This window comes from Bos indicus, chromosome 8 (genome assembly GCF_029378745.1).
Source record: "Bos indicus isolate NIAB-ARS_2022 breed Sahiwal x Tharparkar chromosome 8, NIAB-ARS_B.indTharparkar_mat_pri_1.0, whole genome shotgun sequence".
Taxonomy (NCBI): domain Eukaryota; kingdom Metazoa; phylum Chordata; class Mammalia; order Artiodactyla; family Bovidae; genus Bos; species Bos indicus.
In genome coordinates this window covers 10422373-10450031 of record NC_091767.1, presented here as the reverse complement: position 1 = coordinate 10450031, position 27659 = coordinate 10422373, and the positions used below count along the sequence as shown (strand labels likewise).

Below are 27659 nucleotides of genomic sequence, written 5' to 3'. Positions count from 1 at the left end.
TCATTTTCTGAATGTTGAGCTTCAATCCAATGTTTTCACTCTTCTCTTTCACTTTCATTAAGAGGCTCTTTAGTCCTTCTTAGCTTTCTGCCATAAGAGTGGTGTCATCTGCATATCTGAAGTTATTGATATTTCTCCTGGCAGTCTTGATTCCAGCTTGAGCTTCATCCAGCCCAGCATTTCTCATGATGTACTCTGCATATAAGTTAAATAAGCAGGATGACAATATATAGCCTTTACGTACTCCTTTCTCGATTTAGAACCAGTCTGTTGTTCCATGTACAGCTGTAACTGTTGCTTGTTGACCTGCATACAGATTTCTCAGGAGGCAGGTCAGGTGGTCTGGTATTGGCATCACTTTAAGAATTTTCCACAGTTTGCTGTGATCTACACAGTTAAAGGCTTTGGCATAGTCAATAAAGCAGATGTTTTTCTGGAGCTTTCTTGCTTTTTTGATGATCCAACAGATGTTGGCAATTTGATCTCTGGTTCCTCTGCCTTTTCTAAATCCAGCTTGAACATCTGGAAGTTCTTGGTTCATGTACTATTGAAGCCTGGCTTGGAGAATTTTGAGCATTACTTTGCTAGCATGTGAGATGAGTGCAATTGTGCGGTAGTTTGAGCATTCTTTGACATTGCCTTTCTTTGGGATTGGAATGAAAACTGACCTTTTCCAGTCCTGTGGCCACTGCTGAGTTTTCCAAAGTTGCTGGCATATTGAGTGCAGCATTTTCACAGCATCATCTTTTAGGATTTGGAATAGCTCAGCTGGAATTCCATCACCTCCACTAGCTTGGTTCATAGTGATGCTTCCTAAGGCCCACTTGACTTCACATTCTAGGATGTCTGGCTCTAGTTGAGTGATCACACCATTGTGGTTATCTGGGTTATAAAGATCTTTTTTGTATAGTTCTTCTGTGTATTCTTGCCACGTCTTCTTAGTATCTTCTGCTTCTGTTAGGTCCATTCCATTTCTGTCCTTTATTGAGCCCATCTTTGCATGAAGAGAAGAGCTCTCTAGTCTTTCCCATTCTATTGTTTTCCTCTATTTCTTTGCACTGATCACTGAGGAAGGCTTTCTTTTCTCTCCTTGCTATTCTTTAGAACTCTGCATTCAAATGGATATATCTTTCCTCTTCTCCTTTGCCTTTCACTTCTCTTTTTTTCTCAGCCATTTGTAAGGCCTCCTCAGACGACCGTTTTGCCTTTTTGCATTTATTTTTCTTGGGGATGGTCTTGTCATGAACCTCTGTCCATAGTTCTTCAGGCACTCTGTCTACTAGAGCTAATTCTTTGGATCTATTTGTCACTTCCAGTGTATAATCATAAGGGATTTGATTTAGGTCATACTTGAATGGTCTAGTGGTTTTCCTTACTTTCTTCCATTTAAGTCTGAATTTGGCACTAAGGAGTTCATGATCTGAGCCACAGTCAGCTCAAGGTCTTGTTTTTGCTGATTGTATAGAGCCTCTCCATCTTTGGCTGCAAAAAATATAATCAGTCTGATTTCAGTATTGACGATCCAGTGATGTCCATGTGTAGAGTCTTCTCTTATGTTATTGGAAGAAGGTGTTCGCTATGACCAGTGTGTTCTCTTGACAAAACTCTGTTAGCCTTTGTCCTACTTTATTTTGTACTCCAAGGCCTAATTTGCCTATTACTGCAGGTATCTCTTTTCTTCCTACTTTTGCATTCCAGTCCCCTATAAGGACATCTTTTGGTGTGTTAGTTCTAGAAGGTCTTGAAGGTCTTCATAACCTGTTCAACTTCAGCTTCTTCAGCATTACTGGTTGGGGCATAGACTTGGATTACTGTGATATTGAATGGTTTGCCTTGGAAATGAACAGAGATCATTCTGTCATTTTTGAGATTGTACCCAAGTACTGCATTTCGAACTCTTTGCTATAAAGTCTCCTCCATTTCTTCTAAGGGATTCTTGCCCACAGTAGTAGATATAATGGTCATCTGAGTTAAATTCACCCATTCCAATCCATTTTAGTTCACTGATGCCTAAAGTGTTGATGTTTACTCCTGCCATCTCCTGTTTGACCACTTCCAATTTACCTTGATTCATGGACCTAACATTCCAGGTTCCTATTCAATATTTTCTTTATGGCATTAGACTGTCCTTCCATCACCAGTACATCCACAACTGGGTGGTGTTTTTGCTTTGGCTCCATCTCTTCATTCTTTCTGGAGTTATTTTTCCACTTTTCTTCAGTAGCATATTGGGCACCTACTGTTATTATTAGGCCAGAGTTTTTCTTGCCTTTAAGAAGTCCAGGAGATAAAACCCAGTATATACTCAAAAGAGGAAGAAATTGTTTAATTGATCAAACATTTATTAAGTCACATTGCAAATTTCATGTTTTTTCTATGTCCAGTTGGAATCTCTAACCCAAGTTTCCCCATTTTCATATGCATGAAAGATTGATTTATTTCCCCCTTTAAATAAGCATTCATGTAGGTCAAATAACTTAATCTTATCTCTCTTTTTCATTTTTAAAAGTTGACAGTAAGCTGTAATAAGTAGACAGCAAAGTTCATTAAGTGCTAAAAAATGAATTGTTTAACCAATCCTCATTTAGGTCAAGAACAGAACCAACATCCAATACCCTTGTTAACCCCACCCAGTCTTAATCCCCCTCTCTTGCCTTGCTTTCCTCCTTCCCCCAGGAGCCTCTTTTTTCCTATTTTCTTGGATGTTTCTTTATATTCTATTCCGTAATTATGAATCATTTATATATATGTATAGTTTTGTGTTTAATTTTAGATAAGTGAGATAATTTTGGTGCATTTTTGTTCTGGTTATTTTGGTGCAGCATTGTGAGATTGGGTCACATGGTATGTGGCTGCGTTCATTCATTTTCATTGATTTGAATTGGCAGGATTCCATTATACAAATATCTCACAATTTACCTGTCTTACTCTTGCTGGATATTTGGTTATTTTCCAGTTGGGGTGGCCCATAAACACACATCCGTTTGGAATATATACCCAGGAAAGACATTGTTGGATTTCAGGGAATATATATGTTCAACTATAAGAATCTGCAAAGTAGTTTTCCAAAGTGCTAACATTTTTCACTTGTATTAGAATGTCAGTTGTTCAATATGATGTGTTTAAAACTTCATAGTTTTAATTTACATTCCCTGATGACTAATGAAGTTGACTACCTTTTCGTAAGCTTATTGGCTATTCAGATGTTCTTTTTTCTGCAGTGTCTGTGTATGAGATATATTTTTTAAAAAATCTACAAGATATTATTACTACTGTTATAATTACTGTTAGGTACAGTCAATATTCATTTAGTGTATTTACCACTTTCTTTGTTCTTCAGTCCTTGCTGCATCTAAGAGTAGTTTATTCACCTTCATTGATATATAGGATTCCATGATGTAGATATATGAGATGGCTGCATGGCATCACTGACTCGATGGACGTGAGTCTGAGTGAACTCCAGGAGTTGGTGATGGACAGGGAGGCCTGGCGTGCTGTGATTCATGGGGTCGCAAAGAGTTGGACACGACTGAGCGACTGATCTGATCTGATGATGTAGATATATCACAATTTACTTGTTATACTACTGAGGAGTATTCATTTGGGTAATTTGCCAATATTGATTTCTTTATACCTAAAGAATTTATTTTAGTAAAGTTCTTCTGGTAGCAAATTATTCTAATTTTAATTGTATGAAATATTGTATTCTGGTTATTCTTGAAGTAAGTTTCAGTGAGTATAGCATAGGGCTTGCATTTTCTTTCAGTTCCTTGAAGCTGTCTTCCCACTATCTTCTGCAGTCAGATGTCTGTCTTTGAGGATCTTCTCTGGCTGCTTTTATGATTTTTTAAGTATCTTTATTTTTAGATTGTCTTTATTTTCTCTAGTTTTACTATGATTCTAGATATGCATTTCATCTTCTTAGGATGGCTTAGGTTTCACTGAGTTTCTTTAATTGGTGGTTGACTTTTTAAGTTCCAAGTAATTTTCATTCTCTGATTCTATCCCACTGTCCCCACCCCGCCCCCCTCAACATCCTGGGACTCCAGCTAAACATGTCAGACCTACTCACTGTATCTACTGTGTCTCATGTCCTGTACCCCCACCCAGTTCTCTAAATTCTCCATGCTTTGTTGTTGAAGTTTCTTCTGACTTAGTGACTAAGCAAAAACAGTATAAAGTTAAGTCTTGTCAGACTCTTGCAGCCTCATGGCCTGTAGCCCACCAGGGTCCTCTGTCCATGGGAAGTTCTAGGCAAGAATACTGGAGTGGGTTGCCATTTCATTCTCCACTTTACTAATTAAGTCTAACCTACCATTAAACTCATCCATTGATGCCTTAGTTCTTAATTCTCTGATTTCTGGTATCTTTTTCAACTCTGTTACATCATGTTTTGTAGTTTCTTGTAGCTTTTAAACATTCTTAACTCCGACATCTATCTCCATGTATGTAGTAAGCAGAACTTTTCTACAATCTGTGTCAGATAATTTCAAATGTAGAGTCTCTGCAGTCTCTTTCCTTTTGTTGTCTTGTCTTGATTTGTACCTACCTCACTGTTTTATTATTTGCTGAGCTTTTTATGAGAGAATTTGCTCTCAGGAATACTTCAAGACCTCGATGATGGGCGCTCCTCACCTTCCTTGTACCGTAGAGACAGCTCTTCGTAGAGGGAAGAGAGATACAGGGTGTTGCAGCTGATGCCTCTGGTAGCCATGTGCCTCCTCCCATTCGACTTGCCTTCAGCCGGCCTTTGTGGATCCAGCTGCCCTTTCTGGGTTGGCATCACCACTGAGGCAGAAAAGGCTCTACTCCCCTGAAGCAGAAAAGGCTCTACTCCCTTCTCAGAGCTCACGTATTCTCCCTATTTCCTGCCTGATCATCAATAGCTGTTGGGTATTTTTCTAGTGGAAGCATTTTTAGTTTTGTGTACATTTTTTAATTATCTGCAGCTAAAAAGTTGGTCCTAGCCATTTAGTCTGCCATAAGCCTGAAGTCACCTCTTTTATAAGCTTAAATACTCCTAGGGCTTCCCCAGGTGGTGTTAGTGGTAAAAAACCCACCTGCCAATGCAAGAAAACTTCAGAGATGCGGGTTCATTCCCTAGGTCGGGAAGATCCCCTGGAGAAGGGAATGGCAACCCACTGCAGTATTCTTGCCTGGAGAATCCTGTGGACGGAGGAGCCTGGCAGGCTACAGTCCATGGGGGTCTCAAAGAGTTGGACACAACTGAAGCGACTCAGCACACACTCCTGCCTGGTCTCCTCCTCCAGTAGCGTCTAGTTCCCATCAGTGTTCCATCTTTGTTGCTTTCTTCCCCCAAACCTCTATATCATATGTGTCTTCATTTTAAAAAGGGTGACCACATTTGTCAAGTTATTTCAACAGTGCACCCTTCCCAGGAGCTCTCACATGTGTACGAGCCACGTCTGTTAACACGGGCAGGCAGTACAGAACTATGTTACCAGAACCCTGTATGTGATTATTCTGTTTTTTGCTGAGCCCTTGTTAGTGAAATGGAAATAAACCACTATATAAAACAAACATGGCGACCTTATCAAACAGAGGACAGCGAGAAACTGGACACAGAGAAGGTAAGGTGATTGCGACAGGTCAGCCGTCCTTTCCATGCTGGAATAAAAATGAATGTGCTGTTATCAGGGCTGACGAGATATTCACAGCCGAGCGCAAGGGAAGCAGGGTCGGCATCCCCCACAACACAGGCGCCTGGGCTCCTTGGGAACATGCCATGGAGTCAAGCTGGCTCTGAATTGTGGTTCCTGTACTTCCCAGTTGTGTGATCTTGAGTTAGGATGCTTTCTGCATCTCTCGTGCTTCCCAGGATAGTAATCTCAGTCTCGTTGGTGTGTGTCGAGCATCTAGCGTGCGTGCCTGGTGTGGATGTAAGGGCTCCAAACAGAGCGGCCCTCCTCTAGCTTTGTACTCTACAGTCACTCGGCTCTACATTTGTTGCTGCTTTTATTTTGAGATGGAGTTAGTCAGAATTGTGATTGTGTAACTGATTGTGATTCTGACAAGCGGGGTTGAGGCTCATTTCCTGCTTCTGACTTATTTTCTCTTTTAAAGGAAAAATGTGTTTATTTTCATCTTCTAAGCTTCACTCTGGTATTGGATTTACCCTTAGAGAGAAAGGGCTGTAGTAACGTGGAGAAGCAGAGTGTTGCAGTCTAATCAGGTATCACCTTGATTAGTTGACTTCTTTTGCCTGCTTCCTCTATTTATGTAAAAATAGAATGCATTTTTTTTTCTAATGCATATCAGTAGAATTTAAGGGCTTTACCTGGTGGTGCTAGTGGTAAAGAATCTGCCTGCCAATGCAGGAGACTCGGGTTCAGTCCCTGGGTCGGGAAGAGCCCCTGGAGAAGGGAATGGCAACCCACTCCAGTATTCTTGCCCGGAGAATCCCATGGACCGAGGAGCCTGGCGGGCTACAGTCTCTGGGGTCGTAGAGAGTCAGACACGACTGAGCACACATAGCACAGAATTTGAGTAAACAGGTTTGTTCCATTTTCATCTTTGATTTCACCTTTTTACGGCTGTGTGATTCCCTCCCTCCCCCTTTATTAAACAGCACTGATCAGCTCACAGTTAAGCTGCTCTGTGACCAGTGGCTGAGGCAGTTGGCCTGTACATTTTGGGTAATTTCCTCTCTTTCATCAACACTTAAAGTAGCTGAAACCGTGTTAAGCTAAAATGGTGCCCATCTTTCAAAGAAAGGGAGAGGTGATATGGAAGCAGAGGCATTTTTATCCACCTTGAGGGGCTGGAGCCTCGAAGGCATCTGGTGTCATTTCCTTCTCCAGGGGATCCTCCCAACCCAGGAATCAAGCCTATGTCTCCTGCATCAGCAAGCAGATTATTTACCACTGCACCACCTGGGAAGCCCCTGCAGCCCCAGGCTGAGGGTTTAATCAAAGGACACTGCTGGCTCTGGGTGGGACGAAAGGAGCAGAGGGCGGTCAGGTCAGTACTTGGTGGGAAAGCTGTTTCTGCATTGTGGCCTCTGGGCTTACTGCTCCAAGGCCGACTGCCAAGAGCACCCAGCTCCCAGTAAAGCTGGGGGAGATGCCTCCAGTTCGTGGACTGCCCCCTCCTCCCTGTCCTCGAGGCTCTGCTGCCAGCTGTGGGCTCTGTCAGCCAGGCTCCCTGAGGACAGCTGCACAGAGGTCACCTCTGCTCACCCCCCAGCCCAGGGACTGGCAGAGCCGCACGCAGGCCACCGGGTAGAGAACTCGCTTACTTTGGAGACAGCCCGTTGCCTGTCTGTCCTCAAGGGCAGAAGCCTGTGAGACAGCTGCCCACGTCAGTCCAGGAGCTCGGCTGACGTCAGCTGTGAGATGTAATTGCTTTTTCTTGGCTGTCTCGCAAGAGGAAAGTTACTGTGACGAGGAGCCTTGCTAACCAAGGAGAGCAGAAGGGGCAGAGCGTGGCCTCCACCCACCGCAGTGATGGTGCGTTTTCCCTTCTAAGCTGGCTGAGAATGCTAATACTTTTGCCAGCCCGTTCTGCAGAGGGTAGAAACAGAGGAAAATCTTTCTTTCAAGAAACAGGAGGCACAGAGAGATACAAATAGGGAATATTTTTGTTTAAGTAAGAGGTGAGAGTCCAGGCTGGCTAAAGGTCAAACTTCTCTTCCCAAAATACTGACAGCTTCCCTGGTGGGCCAGAAGTAGGCTTCCCGTCTCAGTGCTACTGATGTTACTGAAAATAAGGATCGGAGCTTGAAATGTGCTGCTGCTGCTAAGTCACTTCAGTCGTGTCCGACTCTGTGCAGTGCTATAGACAGCAGCCCACCAGGCTCCTCCATCCATGGGATTTTCCAGGCCAGAACACTGGAGTGGGTTGCCATTGCCTTCTCTGTGAAAATGTGCCTTTCCTTCAAAAAGGTACATAGCAAGCAAAGCCCGAATGCCTCTCCTCCCTCAAGGTGGTAATGGTTTCCAGGCCCCATCTTCTGTATTAGGGCAGAAGTTGGAACTGGGGAGTCTGTATGCTCAGTGGGACTTTTGTTGTTGTTGCGTGGGGTCTCAGTTACAGCGAGGGCTTCTCTCTCGTTATGGCACGCAGGCTTAGTTGCACCATGGCATGTGGGATCTTAGTTCCCTGACCAGGGATCCAACCCACATCCCCTGCATTGGAAGATGGATTCTCAACCACTGGACCCCAGGGGAGTCCCTCAGTGGGACTCTTAACTGAGGAGTGCTGAGTTGTACTTCAGTAAAGCTGTTCATTGACCAGCACACTTGGAGTGCGCCAGATCGTGGAACTTTGTGGTTGTCCAGGGGTTGTTGAATCCTGTACTATGTGTAAGGAGCAGCTTCTCCGTCACCTCTACAGCTATTTATGGTAGACAGATGTAGGCTGGGGCATGCTTGGGGAAGTAAAGCTCTCTGACCAGCTGCACATCTTCAGTCTGGTGAACTGTAGCCCACCGGACTCCTCTGTCCATGGGATTCTTCAGGCATGAGTACAGGAGTGGATTGCCATGCCGTCATCCAGCGGATCTTCCCGACTCAGGGATCGAACCTGCATCTCTTACGTCTCCTGCACTGGCAGGCACATTCTTTACCACCAGTGCCACCTGGGGAGCCCTCAATCTGGTTATAACTGGTAACACACACACACAGAAGTCGCTCAGTCGTGTCCGACTCTTTGCGACCCCATGGACTATAGCCCATCAGGCTCCTCTGTCCATGGGATTTTCCAGGCATGAATACTGGAGTGGGTTGCCGTTTCCTTCTCCATAACTGGTAAAGAAGATGGTAAAGATTACCGTCATTTGAAAGAGGAGATTTAAACTTGATTCCAGTGACTGAGCTGAGCAGAATCAAAAGGAAACATTGAATCTATCTTGTGACTTCATGTAGGTAGGAAGCTAGAAGCAACAGAAGCCTGATGGAGGGGTTGATCACTGTTGAAGCTGGGTGCTGGGTATTTGGATGTTCAGTCTACTATCGCCTCTACTTTTGTTGTTTGTCTTAAGCCCATGGGAAATGACATCTGTTTTGTAAAATTAGAAGTATAAAAAGCTAACCTCACACCAGTCAGAATAGCCATCATTAAAAAGTCTACAAATAATGAATGCTGGAGAGGATGTGGAGAAAAGGGAACCCTCCTACACTGCTGGTGGGAATGTAAGTTGGTGCAGCCACTCTGGAGAACAATATGGGGGTTCCTTAAAAAACTAAAACTAGAGTTACCATATGATCCTTCAGTCCCACTCCTGGGTGTATATCTAGAGAAAACTAATTTGAAAAGATACATGCAGCCCAGTATTCACTGGAGCACTGTTTACAATAGCCAAGACATAGAAGCAACCCAAATGTGTGTTGACAGATGGACGTATGGGGAGTGTGTCTGTGTGTGTACAAATACACAGTCACTCACATACATACAGTAGAATATCAGCCATAAAGAGAATGAAATACTGCCATTTGCAGCAACATGCATGGACCTATGTAGATGATCATCCTAAGTGAGATCGGAAAGAGACAGCACGTCCATGTGCGATTTTAAAAAATGATACAAATGAACTATTTCAGAGAAAACAAATGTGTGGTTACTAAGTGGGGAAGGGATAAAGTAGGAATATGGGATTAACAGATACACACTATATAAGAGAGCTGTCCAACAAGGACCAACTGTACCTCACAGGGAACTGTACTCAACATCTGTATGTGTGTCTATATAACTGAATCACTTCACTGGATACTTGAGACTAACACAAACTATAAATTAACTGTACTTCAGTTTTCTAAAATATCCAGTTATATTTCTGAAAATTTTAGGGGAAGCTCTACACAGTCAACAAAAACAAGACCAGGAGCTGACTGTGGCTCAGATCATGAACTCCTTATTACCAAATTCAGACTTAAATTGAAGAAAGTAGGGAAAACCACTAGACCATTCAGGTATGACCTAAATCAAATCCCTTATGATTATACACTGGAAGTGAGAAATAGATTTAAGGGCCTAGATCTGATAGAGTGCCTGATGAACTATGGACAGAGGTTCGTGACATTGTACAGGAGACAGGGATCAAGACCATCCTCATGGAAAAGAAATGCAAAAAAAGCAAAATGGCTGTCTGGGGAGGCCTTACAAATAGCTGTGAAAAGAAGAGAACCAAAAAGCAAAGGAGAAAAGGAAAGATATAAGCACCTGAATGCAGAGTTCCAAAGACTAGCAAGAAGAGACAAGAAAGCCTTCCTCAGCGATCAATGCAAAGAAATAGAGGAAAACAACAGAATGGGAAAGACTAGAGATCTCTTCAAGAAAATTAGAGATACCAAGGGAACATTTCATGCAAAGATGGGCTCAATAAAGGACAGAAATGGTATGGACCTAACAGAAGCAGAAGATATTAAGAAGAGGTGACAAGAATACACAGAAGAACTGTACAAAAACGATCTTCACAACCCAGATAATCACAATGGTGTGATCACTGACCTAGAGCCAGACATCCTGGAATGTGAAGTCAAGTGGGCCTTAGAAAGCATCACTACGAACAAAGCTAGTGGAGGTGATGGAATTCCAGTGGAGCTATTTCAAATCCTGAAAGATGATGCTGTAAAAGTGCTGCACTCAATATGCCAGCAAATTTGGAAAACTCAGCAGTGGCCACAGGACTGGAAAAGGTCAGTTTTCATTCCAATCCCAAAGAAAGGCAATGCCAAAGAATGCTCAAACTACCGCACAATTGCACTCATGTCACATGCTATAAAGTAATGCTCAAAATTCTCCAAGCCAGGCTTCAGCAATATGTGAACCGTGAACTTCCTGATGTTCAAGCTGGTTTTAGAAAAGGCAGAGGAACCAGAGATCAAATTGCCAACATTCGCTGGATCATGGAAAAAGCAAGAGAGTTCCAGAAAAACATCTATTTCTGCTTTCTTGACTATGCCAAAGCCTTTGACTGTGTGGATCACCATAAACTGTGGAAAATTCTTCAAGAGATGGGAATACCAGACCACCTGACCTGCCTCTTGAGAAACCTATATGCAGGTCAGGAAGCAACAGTTAGAACTGGACATGGAACAACAGACTGGTTCCAAATAGGAAAAGGAGTACATCAAGGCTGTATATTGTCACCTTGCTTATTTAACTTCTATGCAGAGTACATCATGAGAAACGCTGGGCTGGAAGAAGCACAAGCTGGAATCAAGATTGCCGGGAGAAATATCAATCACCTCAGATATGCAGATGACACCACCCTTATGGCAGAAAGTGAAGAGGAACTCAAAAGCCTCTTGATGAAAGTGAAAGTGGAGAGAGAAAAAGTTGGCTTAAAGCTCAACATTCAGAAAACGAAGATCATGGTATCTGGTCCCATCACTTCGTGGGAAATAGATGGGGAAACAGTGTCAGACTTTTTTTGGGCTCCAAAATCACTGCAGATGGTGACTGCAGCCATGAAATTAAAAGACGCTTACTCCTTGGAAGGAAAGTTATGACCAACCTAGATAGCATATTGAAAAGCAGAGACATTACTTTGCCAACAAAGGTCCGTCTAGTCAAGGCTATGGTTTTTCCTGTGGTCATGTATGGATGTGAGAGTTGGACTGTGAAGAAGGCTGAGTGCCAAAGAATTGATGCTTTTGAACTGTAGTGTTGGAGAAGACTCTTGAGAGTCCCTTGGACTGCAAGGAGATCCAACCAGTCCATTCTGAAGCAGATCAGCCCTTGGATTTCTTTGGAGGGAATGATGCTGAAGCTGAAACTCCAGTACTTTGGCCACCTCATGGGAAGAGTTGACTCATTCGAAAAGACCCTGATGCTGGGAGGGATTGGGGGCAGGAGGAGAAGGGGACGACAGAGGATGAGATGGCTGGATGGCATCACTGACTCAATGGACGTGAGTCTGAGTGAACTCCGGGAGTTGGTGATGGACAGGGAGGCCTGGCGTGCTGTGATTCATGGGGTCTCAAGGAGTCAGACACAACTGAGCGACTGAACTGAACTGAACTGAATAATTGTATAAATCAGGGAGCTACTGTTTAATAGATATAGACTTTCAGTTTTACTGCTGTAGACTGGATGGTGGTGAGGGTTGAACAACAGTATGAAGCTCCTTAATCCCAGTAAACTGTACAGTTAAAAATGGTTAAAATGATGTTTATCTCATGTATTATTACAGTGCGCCAAAGTACCAAACAAAATGGCTTACACCAAACAGAAAACATTTTTCACAACAGCTTCCTAGGTAAGCAGCTTTAAGATTGGCTACTTCATGATTCAACAGCATCAAAAAGGACCCAGGTTGTCTTCAGCTGCCCACTCTGCCAGCCTCCACCCACCTGCTTCATCCTTAGGCAACTCCCTCATAAGCTACCTGCCCCAGCCAGAAATTTCTTTCTAACAGACTCACAGATACAGAGAACACCCTAGTGGTCACCACTGGGGAGAGGCAAAGTAGGGGTAGGGAACTAAGAGGCACAAAGCACCACGTATGGAATAAATAAGCCAAAAGGATATATTGTATAGCACAGGGCATATAGGCAATATTTTATCATAACTGTAAATAGAGTACGGTTTAAGAATTTTGAGTCACTCTGTTGTACGTGTGCAACTAGTATACTTCAATTAAGAAAAAAGGAAAATTAATTTCTTTCCAAAAGAACATTCATGAAAAGAGACCATCTAAGAGCAAGAAAGGCTTCCAGAACCATCACATATCACTCAGCATCCCCACTTGAATGTCTTAACAGCCGTTTCACCTGCAGCACGGCCAAAGCCAAGCTCCTGGTGTCCTCCCCGCCACTTCTCCCAGCATCTTTCAGTCTCACTAACTGGCAATTCATTCTTTCTCCAAATCTATCCTTACTCAGCCAAAAACCTTAGAGTCATCTTAGGCCCCTCTCTTCACATCCATCAGCAGATTCTTCTAACTCTCCCTTTTAAGTATTTCAAGATTCCAGCCACTCTTCACCACTATGATTCTGCTTTGAGGCACCTCCATCTCCTACCTGGATTGTTGCAATAGCTTCTTAACTGGTCTCCCTGTTTCTGCCCTTGGTTGTGTGTATGCGTGCTTAGTCGCTCAGTTCGGTTCAGTTCAGTCGTTCAGTCGTGTCCAACTCTCTGCGGCCCCATGGGCTGTAGCCCACCAGGCTTCTCTGTCCATGGAATTTCCCAGGAAAGAATACTAGAGTGGGTTGCCATTTCCTCCTCCAGGGGATCTTTGCGACCCACGGATTGAACCCTGGTCTCCTGCATTGCAGGAGATTGTTTTACTATCTGAGCCACCAGGGAAGCTGCCCCCTGCCCATGGTTACTTACTTACTGAACAATACGTGCAGGCATTGCTCCGGGTACTAGCAATTCTGCAGGCAAAACCCTGCCCTCCTGGAACTTTGCTTCTGTTCTCAAAATAGCATTCAGAGCCATCTCTTTCAAAGGTAAGTCAGTCATGTCATTTTTCTGATCAGAATCCTTAATTTATGCTACAGTCTGTGCTTTGCAGCTGAAGTGAGGAAAAGCTCGTTTTAATCTTAGGGTGCCTCTGCCAAACGCTGTCATGTCACAGAGCAAAGTTCAGTTTGAATGCAAACTTTAAAGTGGAAGAAAGGATGACAAAAGTCATTTCTAGCATGTTTGTGTGTTTCTAGAATTCTAGAAATAGAAAGCTCTGCGTTGATGACTTCAGAGACATTTCTGTGATACACTGATCCCTCTGGTAATGGTTTCTTAGCCACCTACCTCTCATCCTTTTTCCTTATTTTGTTGAATTCTTTATATAAACAGAGCTGTCAAAACTCATGGAACATCTATTAAATGGATATACACCCTCATGGGATTTTTTTTTAATTGAACTATAATGTATGTACATGAATAAAGTACAGTGTTTTCAGTATACCATGTAATTTGTGTGTATGTGTAAGTTCCCATGTATTAAATAACTTCTAACCCAGATCAAGATACACCATTTTCAGCATTCCAGAACACTCCCTTGTTCCATCTGTCAATCCTTATTGTCTTCCAAATATAACCAGTATTCTGACCTTTATCACCATAAAATTAGTCTTGTCTGTTTCTGAACTTTTCATTGATGGACTCATATATCTAGTTTCTTTTGTGCAAAATTAGATCTGCGAGATTCGTCCATGGTGTTGGAGGTAGCTCTAGTTCCTGCTTTCCTGTTGCCCTATTAGTATTCCATTGTGTGAACATCCTGTACTCTATCCATTCTACTATTGATCGATATTTGGATTATTTCCTGTTTTGGATGTTATGAGTATCCTGTCTTTTGTTGGCTATAAGCATTTGTTTCTCTTTTCACTCTGGGAATGTGATTGCTGGGACATAGGACCTGCTTACAGATACAGAACTTCAGGAGATAATGCAAACACTAAAGTGGTTATACCCTCTGAGGGGGACTTCCCAGGTGGCGCTAGTGGTAAAGAACCCGACTGCCAGTGTAGGAGACATAAGAGACTTGAGTTCGATCCCTGGGTCAGGAAGATCCCCTGAAGGAGGGCATGGCAACCCACTCCAGTATTCTCACCTGGAGAATCCCATGGACAGAGGATCCTGGCGGGCCATGGCCCATGGGATTACAGAGTTGGACAGGACTGAAGTGACTTAGCACGCACGCACCTACCCTCTGAGAGGTATGAGATGTCTTCCTGGATCCAGTGGGTCTGAGCAGCCTGACCCATTATTTGTTCATGCTTCTGTCTTCCCCCAGCTCTACCCCAAACCACAGTGTTGAACAGAAATGATGATTAGAACACAAAGACAAGGTGAAATTGTACAAGACGCAATATCAGTAATCCTGGGAAATTCTCCAGTGACCTCTTACCACAGGACAATTCTGTTGTTACCTCCATCACATCAGTTCAGTTCGGTTTTCATAATACTTGAAAGATTTTGAAAAGGGATGGGAAACAAAACACGATGGGGAGACTGTTCCTAAATAGCAAATGTTTGGGCTAAAGAATGAGGTTAGACTGGAGAGGGCTAGCAGTGGCCTGATTTCACACACAATATTGATCACTAGGAATACAAAGTGACGAACAAGATACATAGAGCTTCCACCACAGGGGGAGGTCAACCAGCATCACAGTGCCCCGTGGTGAGAGCTGTGGGGCAAAGCACTGAAAAGAAGAATGCCAGTGTCTTCCTTTACGTTACACAGAGTAAGACCACAACACTACTGACAGCAGAAGTAGTGTTTCCCACACATCATGTGATTCCGTAGCACCAGCTGGGTGGCCTACAGTTAACTCAGTTCTCACACTAGCTCCCTGGAGATCGTGTCAGACCCCACAGGTTACATGTTCGGTCCCCAAGACCACCCCCACTTTGGATGCGAATCGCAAGTCTAGGTTGTCAGTGTGCCTCTGACCAACCAGTTCCAGATCAGAGGATCCCACGTCCCTCCCCAGGGTTTAATTCATTTGCTAGAGGGCACAGCATGGGCCAAGCCTGGAAGATAGGTAAAGAGCCAGACATACAGGGAACTTAAAACTTCCCCAAGGCTGAAGCATAGTGTTTCCAGGGAGAATGAAGCTAGAAAAACCATCAGCTGTCAGATCATTAGAAGTTTTAAAATACTAACAGCAGCCAGTGTTTCAGAAGAAACAACTCTTTCCAGACTCTTGGACTTAAGCACATCTCAAGGACCATCTCATTTACTATTCACCATCCTTAAGACACAGGTACATTATTACAGATGATAAAATGTAGGTTCAGGGAAATTAAATAATTGGCCAAAGCCACAGCCCTTAAAACGACAGGTCTAGGCCTTAAACCCATGTCTAACTGATCAAAAGCCCATACTCTTAACCACTCATATAGATAATTGGAGAAGGAAATGGCAACCCACACCAGTATTCTTGCCCAGAGAATCCCGTGGACGGAGGAGCCCGGTGCGCTGCCGTCTGTGGGGTCGCACAGAGTCGGACACGACTGAAGCGACTTAGCAGCATATAGATAATACCGCATAAACCACACTTTATCCTCCTGGGAGCTCAGCTTCTTATATGTGTTCGTGTTTTATTAGAGAGATACCATTTACAATAATTTTCTCAAATGGAAGTAATATATAGATTCCTTTTCAAGAAGAAAAAGTTTACAGACCTTTAGTAGTTGACTTAAATCAGCTAATGTTCCTTAAAACGTAGGCAAATAAAAAGTCAGCGTAAGTTCCTGGTGCTTAAATTGCTTGTATATCAAAATAAATACACCAAATTAATACCCCCCAAAACCTATAAAACAAGGTGCAAATTAAGTACCACTAATTTAACGTCACTGACATTGTTTTGCAGAAATGGTTGCTCTGGAGGAGTGGCACTGACACTTCTCTGGGTCAGGGCATCGAGGCTGCAGAGACCCCACGTCCCACACCTGTCCTCTTGTTCAGCCTCCCAGGAAACCATGACGCTGTCTGGCTTCACTCGGAGTGTGGAGATCACACACTTTAGGTCCACCACTCGCCATTCACCTGTAACATCTAAAGCCGTGCTGCGTGGTCCCCACAGGGTTGTAAACCCATCAGCTCTGAAATACAGTTTCTATGCTTTAATGCAACTTGAGTTCAGAATTTATAACAGTTCCAGACTTACTAAAATGAGATTCAATCTGGAATGGACTTTGGTCTGTGAGTGAGTGGGAGGCTGAAGGAGGACAACTCAGAGGGACTCATGTGCTGGCTGTTGAGCTACTAAGGTTACACTTGGGCTTCCCAGGTGGTAGCAGTTGTAAAGAACCCGCCCAACAATGCCAGAGACATGAGAGATGCGGGTTCGATCCCTAAGTCAGGAAGATCCCCTGGAGGAGGAAATGGCAGCCCCCTCCAGCATTCTTGCCTGGAGAAACCCATGGACAGAGGAGCCTGGTGGGCTATAGTCCATTGGGTCACAGAGAGTCAGACATGACCAAGTGACTTAGCACACACGCAAAGTTAAGCTTAATAGAGACTCTGACTTCTGTTTTTTCTGCTTCTTCACAGGGGTCGGCACCAGGAATTATTACAGAAAGATTGGCTACAGATTGCAAGGTCCATACATGGTAAAGACGCTAGAATAACACCACACCAGTCCACCTGGAGGCATCTCCTACCTGGCAGGAAACCAATCCAGGATGTCTTGAAAACTCAGCACAGAGGCTGAGCAAAGCAAATGGACCTCCCTGAGCCCCTGGCAGGAGGCTCCCCCTCGCCCTGAAGCCTGGAAACCTTGCTCAGGGCTGGGTCGGGCTTCTGCTGACCAAGCCCATGGAGCCTGGACACTCAGAGCCCCCCACACCACCCGCTCCTGCATGTTCTCAAGATGTCATCTGTTTTCAAGGCTTAACTCCTGTATCTAGTTTCTCGGTTTTGCATGAGACTTGCAAGTGACCTAACCGTCATGACTCAGGCAAAGAGACAAAAAGCAAGTTAATCAACTCATTTGGACACCACGATTCATGAACTAAAACTGGCTATGTCACTTAAGGAGTAAACTTAGGGGTAGGTTATTTATGTAGAGTATAGACAAAGAGTTGTGTCGGGATCGTGTGAAAGCTGTCAGACGTTGATCTCTGTCCTGTTGCTATAATACGTACGCATTCCAGCACTAGTTTAAAAACTGAGCTTTCGTTTTAATGGCAGTCATTGTGGTTCCTGTGCTGCTGTTTGAAATATCTGTGATGGGGAGAGAACAGGTGAGGGTTCAAGCTTGAAACCAGCCTTTCTCAGTTCACTGGCTGCCATCTACAAAGGGCCATTACAGACATCCATTTATTTCAGGATTTTGATTGCCTGTACTTCTCACACTTGACAACTGCTAAACACCGTGGGCAGCACTTTCGCCCAGAGAAGCATTTGGCATCCCCGTTGGTCTGTCCTGAGCAGGCAGTCTGCCGCACGCACGTCTGAGCTTGTGTGTCCCTAAGTCAAGACACAAAGACACAGCCATTCTTCCCTGCATTTTAATTCTTTCAGTTTTAAATGGAGAAAAGTCAGAGTTAAACTCATATATGAAAGTTTAAAAAAATACTGGAAACAGGTCCAAATCTAAAAATAGGAGAAAGATTGGCTTTTTCAAAGCGTCATCTTCTAGGACTGCCTCTCTGTGACTTCCCAGGTAAGCTATTAAGGAGACTCAGCCTGGAGAGGGTCTGTTCTTAAGAGCATGGCTTAACCTGCATCCCTGGGATTCAGTGGCATTTTACAAAAAGTTAAGAGTAAAGGGAGTTGATGCCTCTAAATGTTTGAAAAATAAAATCTTCAACACACAAGGAAGAATCACATAAGGCTTTTTCTCTCCTCTCCCTGTAAACACGGTGACATTTGCCATGAGTTTACAGGCTTGGGTTTCTTGTCTCCGGTACTGTCCATTTCCTCCTGGGTGCTGTTTGCCATCTTGTTAAAATGCCACCAGGCAAATGGCATCGGCTCCCTTGTCAACTCGCTGCGGAACCGCAGAGGCTTTTCATGAGCGCCGTTTAGGGAATTCAGCTACTTCTCAGTTTTGAGCCAAACTGAGGACACTAGCCCCAGAGACAGCCTCTCAGATAACTGAGAAACTACCTAGAGAAGGATTGTTTTCAGTGCAGTCTTTAGAAGTAACAGATCAGCACGTGCACAGCCAGTCAGTATGGCCTGGACACCTGGGAAAGGAGTCTTATCATTGAAGGAGGACCTGCATGAGCATCACGGGAAGGGGGGCACTTAATCATTATTTTTAATGTGGACACTCTTTACTTCCAATCAGTGTGTCCTTTTCTTTACTAATTAAAGCAGACCTACAATGGATGTCAGATAGGTCACAAATAAGCTGCTCTAGTTAGCATGAAATTCAAGTTCACTCACATTTAAGCAGAATGACTTCCCCTGACCTCCAAAGACTGTTCTTGGCATCTCTGGTGCCTGGCCATTCTAGGGATGTGTGGTCTTGGTCGAATGGACTGCCTCATAAGGAACAGCAGCTAGGCGCGATGCCTTCAGCCTCAGCATGAAGCCTATAAAGCTGCAGTTTGTGTGTCTGATCTGTACTGAGCAGCTCCTTAGCAACCACCTCAAACCCAGTCAGCTAGCTCTGCTTTTGGCTTGAGTTTTTGTTAAATCACTTGGGGAGTTTTTTTACTTTCTTAAATCAAGCCCTTATCAAAAACAGACTGAAATCTATTTGCATTAAAAATGAGATTTTAAAAATTCATTATTGCAAAGTAAAAGAGCCTGGTAGAACTCACTGTTTCTCAGATTTGGGAATGAATGTGGATTCCTTTTAAAGAAATAAATTCCTACTGACCCAGAAGAATCCTGAGAAGTACAACTTAAAAGCCAAAACTTGTTCTATGAAGACATCTTTCAAATTGCAGCTTTTCATTTCCAGAGATTTTTATGGTATTTTTTAAGGTTATCATCTAATTAAAAATGAAATTTGGGGAATTCCCTGTTGGCCCAGTATTTAGGAGTCCGCACTTTCACTTGCCATGGGCCTGGGTTCAATCCCTGGTTGGGGAACTAAAATTCTGCAACTTGCAAGGCTCAACCCAAAAAAAAAAAAAAAGCCATTTTGTTCATAAAGAACTTAGACCCCTAACCTAATAAAACAGCTCAAGATCTAGGTTCTGAAAACCTGGGCTCCTCTATTAACTCTGAAGTGGTGAGCAAGTCCCCTCCTATTTTTGAGCTGCCCTCTCCTCATTTGTAATGAGAGAACTGCCCACCCGTCAGAATGAACTCAATGTTCTGATGTGATCACATTTGATAAGATGCTGCATAAACCACAACATTCTCTGTATAAACCATCCTCACTCCAGTGAAGTGGCTTCTCAATGGGTGTGTGACCTCGAGCAAGAAAACTGCCCCTCAGCAAGTTTCCTGTCTGTAACATGGATCTGATAACAGTTTCTCCCTCGTGCAGTAGCTGTCAAGAATAAATGAGCTCACACGTGTCTATTTCTTTGATCAAGGCCTGTGGGACATAAAACACACTACAAGTACCGGCTATTATAGCCAATATCTAACAAGTGCAGTATCCTGCCTTTTTTTTTTTTTTTTTGGTATTTACCTATTTAATTACTCATTTGGCTGTACCAGGTCTTATTTGCAGCATGCAAAATCTTTAGTTGCAGTGTGCAAACTCTTAGTTGTAACATGTGGAATGTAGTTCCCTGATCAGTCAAACCTGGATCCCCTGCATTGGGTGTGCAGAATCTTAGCCACTGGACCACCAGGGAAGTCTATCTGGCCCATTCTAACATGAGAGTTTCTTACCTGCTGGCAGTAGAACCTGATTTTTTTTTTTTTTGCTAGAATCTCTCAATTTTGCTAGAGGCCAGTGTCAGAAGAATAGCATCACTGGGCTCTGAGGCCTTCTATCTGAGGATGTTCTGACTGGTCCTCTCTCGTTCATGTAAGTCCAGGGTTACAAGTTGTCAACTCCATACTTTGAGGGACAAGAAGCTAGCTGAGACTTTGCAACAGCAAAAAGCATTTTCATGTATCCCTGTGATTCTGGGGGCTTCCTGGAAAGCTGTCCAGCATCAGCGTGGACTGTGGTCTCTCCTGTGTGTGCACAGGTAGCCATGTCCACTTAGGGAGCCCCTGAGGGAGTCTGGCCACCTTTGAGGCCAGGGAGGACGAGCAGGGCCACCTGTGTGCGTCAGCATGTGTACCAGCTGTACCTCTGTGTCTCATCCTGTGATGGCTGTCCCCAAAACGTGAGCTTATGGACCTTTGAAAGAAACTGATTTTAACATAGACAAATAACATGTGTAACAGGGAGCTTCCTTGTGACTCAGTGGTAAAGAATCCATCTGCCAATACAGGAGACGAAGGTTCAATCCCTTGGGTCGGGAAGATCCCCTGGAGAAGGAAATGGCAACCCACTCCAGTATTCCTGCCTGGAGAGTCCCATGGACAGAAGAGCCTGGCGGGATCCCAAAGAGTTGGACACGACTTAGTGACCAAATAACAATAAGCCTGTAACAAGGGGAAAAAAACTACTTTTTTATGTCCAAATTACAGCTTTATCTCCTCCCTGTCACTCGACAAGCCTAGAACACCCTTCTGTCCACCTGGAAAACTCCTCCAAGTGGGGTAACTGACATCTGAGCCCCGCCACGTGCTGCTTTGCTATCTAGGTCACCTTCAAGGTCAATACTCATCTCCCTCCTTTAATAAATGAGGACACGGGCTGGTATCTGCCTCACTGGGCCTGAAGTTCCAGAGCCACCACCTTGCCCAGTGCCATCAGCACCAGCCCTGAGTGTCCACAGATCGTGTATACGGCCACATGCACGGTGCCCATGGAGCAGCCCAGCACCGCAACCCAGAGCTCAGTTACTAAGTGGATTTAGGAGATCCAAACCCGAGGCACCCACTTGGCCTTTCTCACTCCACCCCATGTTTCCCTTTTTAGGGGGGAAGATGTTTCCAGTCAGCTTATGTTTAAAGAGAACGCTAACAAGTATCGAGCACCCAGTCTGCTTTCATATTATCTCAGCCTCACAACAGACAACCTGTAACCGGTTCCTTTCACCAACCAGGTTTTTCCCAAGTGCAGGAAGTGGAAAGTCATGATGTCATCAAGGGAGAACGCAGACCAGAGGAAGGCTGCTCTTTCCATTTAAATGCAAATCGCTGTTTTTCGGTCCCCAAAATTATATATGCTCATTGTAACAGGTTGAAATGAAACAGAAAGGCACAAAATAACCTGACATCTCACCAAGAGACAGCGGTAAGCCCTGTGATGAATGCCGTTTCATGCAATCGCACATGACCGCACACAACCAATCAGCTTTACACGAAATGGTCACACAGCGCATGTCACCTTGTAACTGTCTTCATTCCACAAGATGTAACTACCACCACCATCTTCCCGTGTCAGTACACACGGATCGTGGCCAAGTCCTAACCACTGGACCATCAGGAAGTCCCGATCTCATTCTTTTTAATGACTACCTAAATTCCCATTGGCTGCAGACACCACACTTTATTTCATCGGGTCTTTCATGTTCTTTTCTATTCTCACTGTCACAATAGCTAGAATCATCGATGAAGAGTAGGGGCTGCACACATACCTTGACTCAGTACTAAGATATGCTTGCTTTTTTTTTTTAAGCATTGGTCATCCACTGCAGGCTTCTGGGTCCCTCCCCATGGTCCGTCACCCCCAAGCCTTTCCATCCTTCATCTGTAGCCCAACTTCCAGGAATCAGGGAAGAAGCAACCTGCCTGGGGCCTGGCCTTGCTCTGGCAGAGGCAGCACACATGTGGTTGGGAACAAGTCACATCATGAAGAATTCCAAGCTTGGTGCAGTGGTAAAGAATCTAGGGTCTTAGACCACTGCATGCTTGGGGTGCTGGGACAACAGCCAGGATTATTTGCATCTACCTGATGGCTAGAAAAAGAAAAGCAGAGACATTACTTTGCCAACAAAAGTCCATCTAGTCAAAGCTATGGTTTTTCCAGTAGTCATGTATGGATGTGAGAGTTCGACTATAAAGAAAGCTGAGCACCAAAGAATTGATGCTTTTGAACTGTGGTGTTGGAAGACTCTTGAGAGTCCCTTGGACTGCAAGGAGAGCCAGTCAATCCTAAATTAAATCAGTCCTGAATGTTATTGGAAGGACTGATACTGAAGCTGCAACTCCAATACTTTGGCCATCTGACGCAAAGAACCAACCCATTGGAAAACACCCTGATGCTAGGAAAGATTGAAGGCGGGAGGAGAAGGGGACAACAGAGGATGAGATGGTTGGATGGCATCACCAATGCAATGGACATGAGTTTCAGTAGGCTCCGGGAGTTGGTGATGGACAGGGAAGCCTGGCATGCTACAGTCCCTGGGGTCGCAGAGTCGGACACGACTGAGTGACTGACCTGACTGACTGATGAAAGGAACCCGTGCATGCTAAATAGCACTGAGACTGCCCTCATCTTCCCCAGCTCGGTTTCAGACTGCTGGCAAGATTTTCCCCCCCCACAGGCCAGATGTTGAAAGGCAATTTCAGGGACTTCACTGGTGGTCACAGTGGCTAAGACCCCATTCTCCCAATGCAGGGGGTCCAGGCTCGATCCCTGATCAGGAAACTGGATATCATATGCTGCAACTAAGGGTTTGCGTGCTGCAACTAAAGATCCTGTGTGCCAGGATCTTTAACTGAGACCCAGCGCAGACAAATAAAATATTTTTTATAAAAGAAAGAAAAGAAAGGCCCTTCTAGAGAATAACCGGCCTGAGAGGAAGGACTTAAAAATATAATCATAGAGAGTTCCTCAAGAAGCAACCCAGATGGCCACTCCACATGAAGTCAGTAAGCCCTGTTCCAGTGGGCTAAATGTTTGTGTTCCCCCCAAATTTATATATTAAAGTCCCAACCTCCAATGTGGCTGAATTTGGAGATCAGGCCTTTGGGGGGGGTGGGTAATTAAAGATGAGTGTGGTCATAAGGTGGAACCTTGATTCAACAATATTAATGTCCTTAGGGACTTACTCGATGGTCCAGTGGTTAAGACTACACGCTTCCAATGCATAGGGCACAGGTTCGATTCCTGGTCAGAGAACTAAGATCCCACGTGCTGTGCCACATGGCCAAAACATTTAAGAATTAAATAAATTTTTAAAAATCCTCAGAACTGAAAAATGTACATTTAGATAGATATGTTTAATACATAATTACTATTTTAAAATATTATATATATGCAAAAGTGAAGAAAGTGAAAGTATTGCTCAGTCGTGTCTGACTCTTTGTGACCCCATGGCCCATAGCCTGCCAGGCTCCTCTGTCCATGGAGATTCTCCAGGCAAGAATACTGGAGTGGGTTGCCATTCCCTTCTCCAGGGGTCTTCCTAACCAAAGGATTGAACTCAGTTACCCTGCATTGCAAGTGGGTTCTTTACCCTCTGAGCCACCAGGGAAGTCCATATATCTGTGTGTGTGTTCTTATAAGAAGAGACAACAGAGGACAGTGGCATCACCAAGCTGGTGACATAGGCCATTCCTATAGGCCTTCGCTCTCCCTCAAGAACAACTAACAAGTATTCGTGTGCAGGTCACCACTGAGAAAACCCTGGAACACAGGAGTGAGACCAAAAAAATCCCTGTACCAGACACCAAGACAGGCCACACCAGAAGTGCTAAGAGGAGCTGCTGCATGCTGGTGACACCACCCCCTCCCCAGGCTGGTACAGCATCAGGCGGAGAGATTGCCCCTGGGCCTATAGCTCCCCAGCAGAAAATAGAGCCTAGGGTGCATACCAGCTCCCACTGTGGGTCCCTTCTTAGGAGCCCCCACTCTGGTTGTGCACCACAGGGACTGCAGCGGAACCGGCAGGACTTGAGCCCTGGGCATCTTATTGTGATGAGAAGTGGAGAGGGGCCAGCAAAAACCAGCAGAGTGAGTCCTCCCAGCAGTGTCCAAGGAGTAGTCCCAACCACTGCAGCTGCTTTGTTCATCTGCAGAGCCTAGGTGGGCACAGTCTGATCAGGGAACTCAGCAGGACACAGGCTTGACTGATTTGAGTTCTCAAACAAAGAGCTTGGCCAGCCCTGGAGGCTGGTGTGCTCTGGCCCAGGCAGGGTAGCTGAATCATGGCCCAGCCTACTGCTGGGTGGAGCTCCCAGCCCCTCAGAAAGCCTGATCAGAGACACCTAGGCAGCCAGAATTCAGCAACACTTAAGCAGAGCAGAGGGTATGGCTGGCAGAGCTGATCACCTGCAGAGAAAAGCCAGTGGCACCAAGTGACCAGGGAACTCTGGGAGTGGGTCAGCTTGAGGCAAGACCATGACCAGAATGGCTTGCTGGGCTTAGAGGATTCCCCTCTTCTCCCAAGCAGGAGAGCTAATCCATAGCCCTACTCAATGCTGAGTGTAGTTCCTGGCCCCTTCTGACCAGAAAGCCTGAAGGTTAACACCCAGAAGCTGTGTAATCCAGCAACCCTCAAGCAGAAAATACACTAGGCTGGCAGAGCAGATGATCTGCATAGAGCCTTGTTGGCCTTAGAACTGGGTCTCCCACTCTACCTGGGAAAGGAAGCTAATTTGTAGCCCCACCCATGGTTAGATACAGTCCTCAGCCCACCATGTGTGCGTGCATGCTAAGTTGCTTCAATCATGTCTGACTCTTTGTGACCCTATGGACTGTAGACTGCCCGGCTCCTCTGTTCATGGGTTCTCTAGGCAAGAATACTCGAGTGGGTTTCCATGACCTCCTCCAGGGGATCTTCCTGACCAACGGTTCAAACCCACATCTCTTACATCGCCTGCAATGGCAGTTGGGTTCTTTACCACTAGCACCACCTGGGAAGCCCTCAGCGCACCCTACCAGGGAACCCAGCCAGAGCACGTGGGAAGCTGCATAGCTCACCCAACAACCTGACTTCTAGAGGCACCTGAGCAGAAAACACACCAGCAGTTCTCCCTGTCTACAGAGCAAAACCAGGCCCCATCTGGCCAGGGAATTCAGAGCAGTCTTACCTGATTCAAGTCTCCCAAAGAGTAAGCCATTCAGGTCTCAGGGCCCATCCTGCTGCCCCACCAGAGCAGGGATGCTAATTCATAGCCCCATCTGCTGCTGAGTAGAGTAGTGTACCCAATCCTGACCATCTAGTAAACCTGACCAGAGAACTGAAGCAATCACAGAGCTCATCCTGCAACCTTGCTTAGGCAGAAAATCAAACTTGCTTGGGCAAGGAACCAAGCCAGCAATCCCATCCAATTCTCAGGCAATGGCACCTGAGAATTCTGCCATCTCAGAGCTCAGGCAGTGGTCTCAGCCAAAAACAGACCCTGTCAGCAGGTCTCACCCACCCAAGGACATTTCCAGCACACATATCCAGAAACCCAAACTGAGCTGACTGGTGAAGAACTGTCTCTGCCAAAGGGAACTTGTAAAGTCTGGAAGAGGAGCCCACTTACTCAGATGGACAAATAAGGAATCAAGGATCATGAAAAAATCAAGCAAGCATGACACCACCAAAGAAAACCAATACAGGTATCATAACTGACCCTAGAGAAACGGAGATCTATGAACTGTCAGACAAAGAATTCAGAATAATCCTCAAAGTTTAGTGAACGATCAGATCCCACTGATAACTGAAATTAGGAGAACAATGCATGAACAAAATGGAAAGTTCAACAGAGAACTAGAAACCATCAAAAGAAAACAAACAGAAACCCTAGAACTGAAATATACAATGACTGAAGAAAACAGGATTGAAAAACTCAACGGAGAACTTCAAAAGAAGACTTCACTGTGTAGAAGAATCTATAACCTAGAAGACAAGATGTTTTAATTTATCCAGTCAGAGGACTAAAAGAAAAAAAAGTATGAAAAATGGTGAAGAAACCCTGTGCATTATGAGAACTCCAGAGGAAAAAGAAAGAGAGAAAGGGACAAAAAGTATATTTAAAACAATAATGACTAAAAACTTCCCTAACCTGGGGAGAGAAGAGGACATCCAAATGCATGATGCCCAGAAGACCCATATGCATTGAACATGAATAATGCAACGCCAAGCTGTAATTTAATTGTCAATAGTCAAAGACAAAAACTTTGAAAGGAGGAGGAGAAAACAAAGAAGTTTTATATAAGGAAAACTCCATAAGGTTTTTCAGGCCAGGAGAGAACGGGATGACATATTCAAATTATTGAAAGGGGGGATAAAAAAAAAAAAACAACTGTCAACAAAGTATTCTATGCCTGGCAAAGCTGGCCTTCAGAAAAGGAGGAGATATAAAGTCTTTCCTAACAAAAACTGAGGGAGTTCATCAACTACCTGACAAGAAATGTTAACAGGGGTTCTCTGAATAAAAGTAAAAGAATGCTATTTAACAGACTAAAAACACTAGAAGATACAATAAAACTTGCTAGTAATGATAAATACACAAAGTTAGATTTTGTAATATGATAGTGGTGGTCCATAATTCAAGTCTTGTTTAAAAGTTAAAGAAACAAATATAGTTTAAAAAAAATAACTACAATAATCTGTTATTGTTTACACAATATTTAAAAATATATAAACTGTAACATCAATAATCTAAATTGTGAGAGGGAAGAGAAGTGAAAGTGTAACATTAGGAATGCTACAGAAGTTTTTATCAGCTTAAAATGCAGTGTTATAATTTTAAGAAATTTTATGAAAGCACTATGGTAATCACAAGGGAAAAACCTGTCATAATCAGACAAAAGAACATGATAAAGAAGTCAAAACATACTGATACCAAAAGGTCTCAAAACAAAAAGACAAAAGGATAAGAAGCAAGGAACAACAGATCTACAAACAGCCAGGAAACAGTTAACAAAATGGAAATAGTAAGTCCTTACTATTAATAATTATTTTAAACATAAAGGAATTAAATTCTCCAATCAAAAGACAGAATGAAATTTTTTAAAAAATCCAACAATATTCTACCTGCAAGAGGTTCACTTTAGCCTTAAAAACTGAGAGTCTATGTAAGAGATATTTCAAGCAAACGCTAACCAAAAAACACAGAGGTAGATATATCAGACAAGATAGACTTTAAACTAAAGTGTTAAAAAGAGACAAAGATAATAATTGTAAAAATTTATGCAACCAACATGGGAGTACCTAAACATATAAAGCAAAACCTAACAGAGGTAAAAAGGAGAAATAAACAGCAATATAATAATAATTGCGGAACTTAATACCCCACTCTCAACACTGGATAGTTCATCCAGAGTCAA

General features: G+C 44.0%; 1 protein-coding gene across 1 annotated transcript in view; it reads left to right on the top strand.

Annotated features, from left to right (window-relative positions):
- Nucleotides 1-18237, top strand: part of ELP3 (elongator acetyltransferase complex subunit 3) — a 118829-nt gene extending 100592 nt beyond the window's left edge. Inside the window, exon 15 of the mRNA XM_019965833.2 lies at nt 16970-18237. Within this exon, the coding sequence (XP_019821392.1) occupies nt 16970-17046 (77 nt within the window). The 3' untranslated portion in view covers nt 17047-18237. The remainder of the gene's footprint in view (nt 1-16969) is intronic.
- Nucleotides 18238-27659: the final 9422 nt, after the last annotated feature.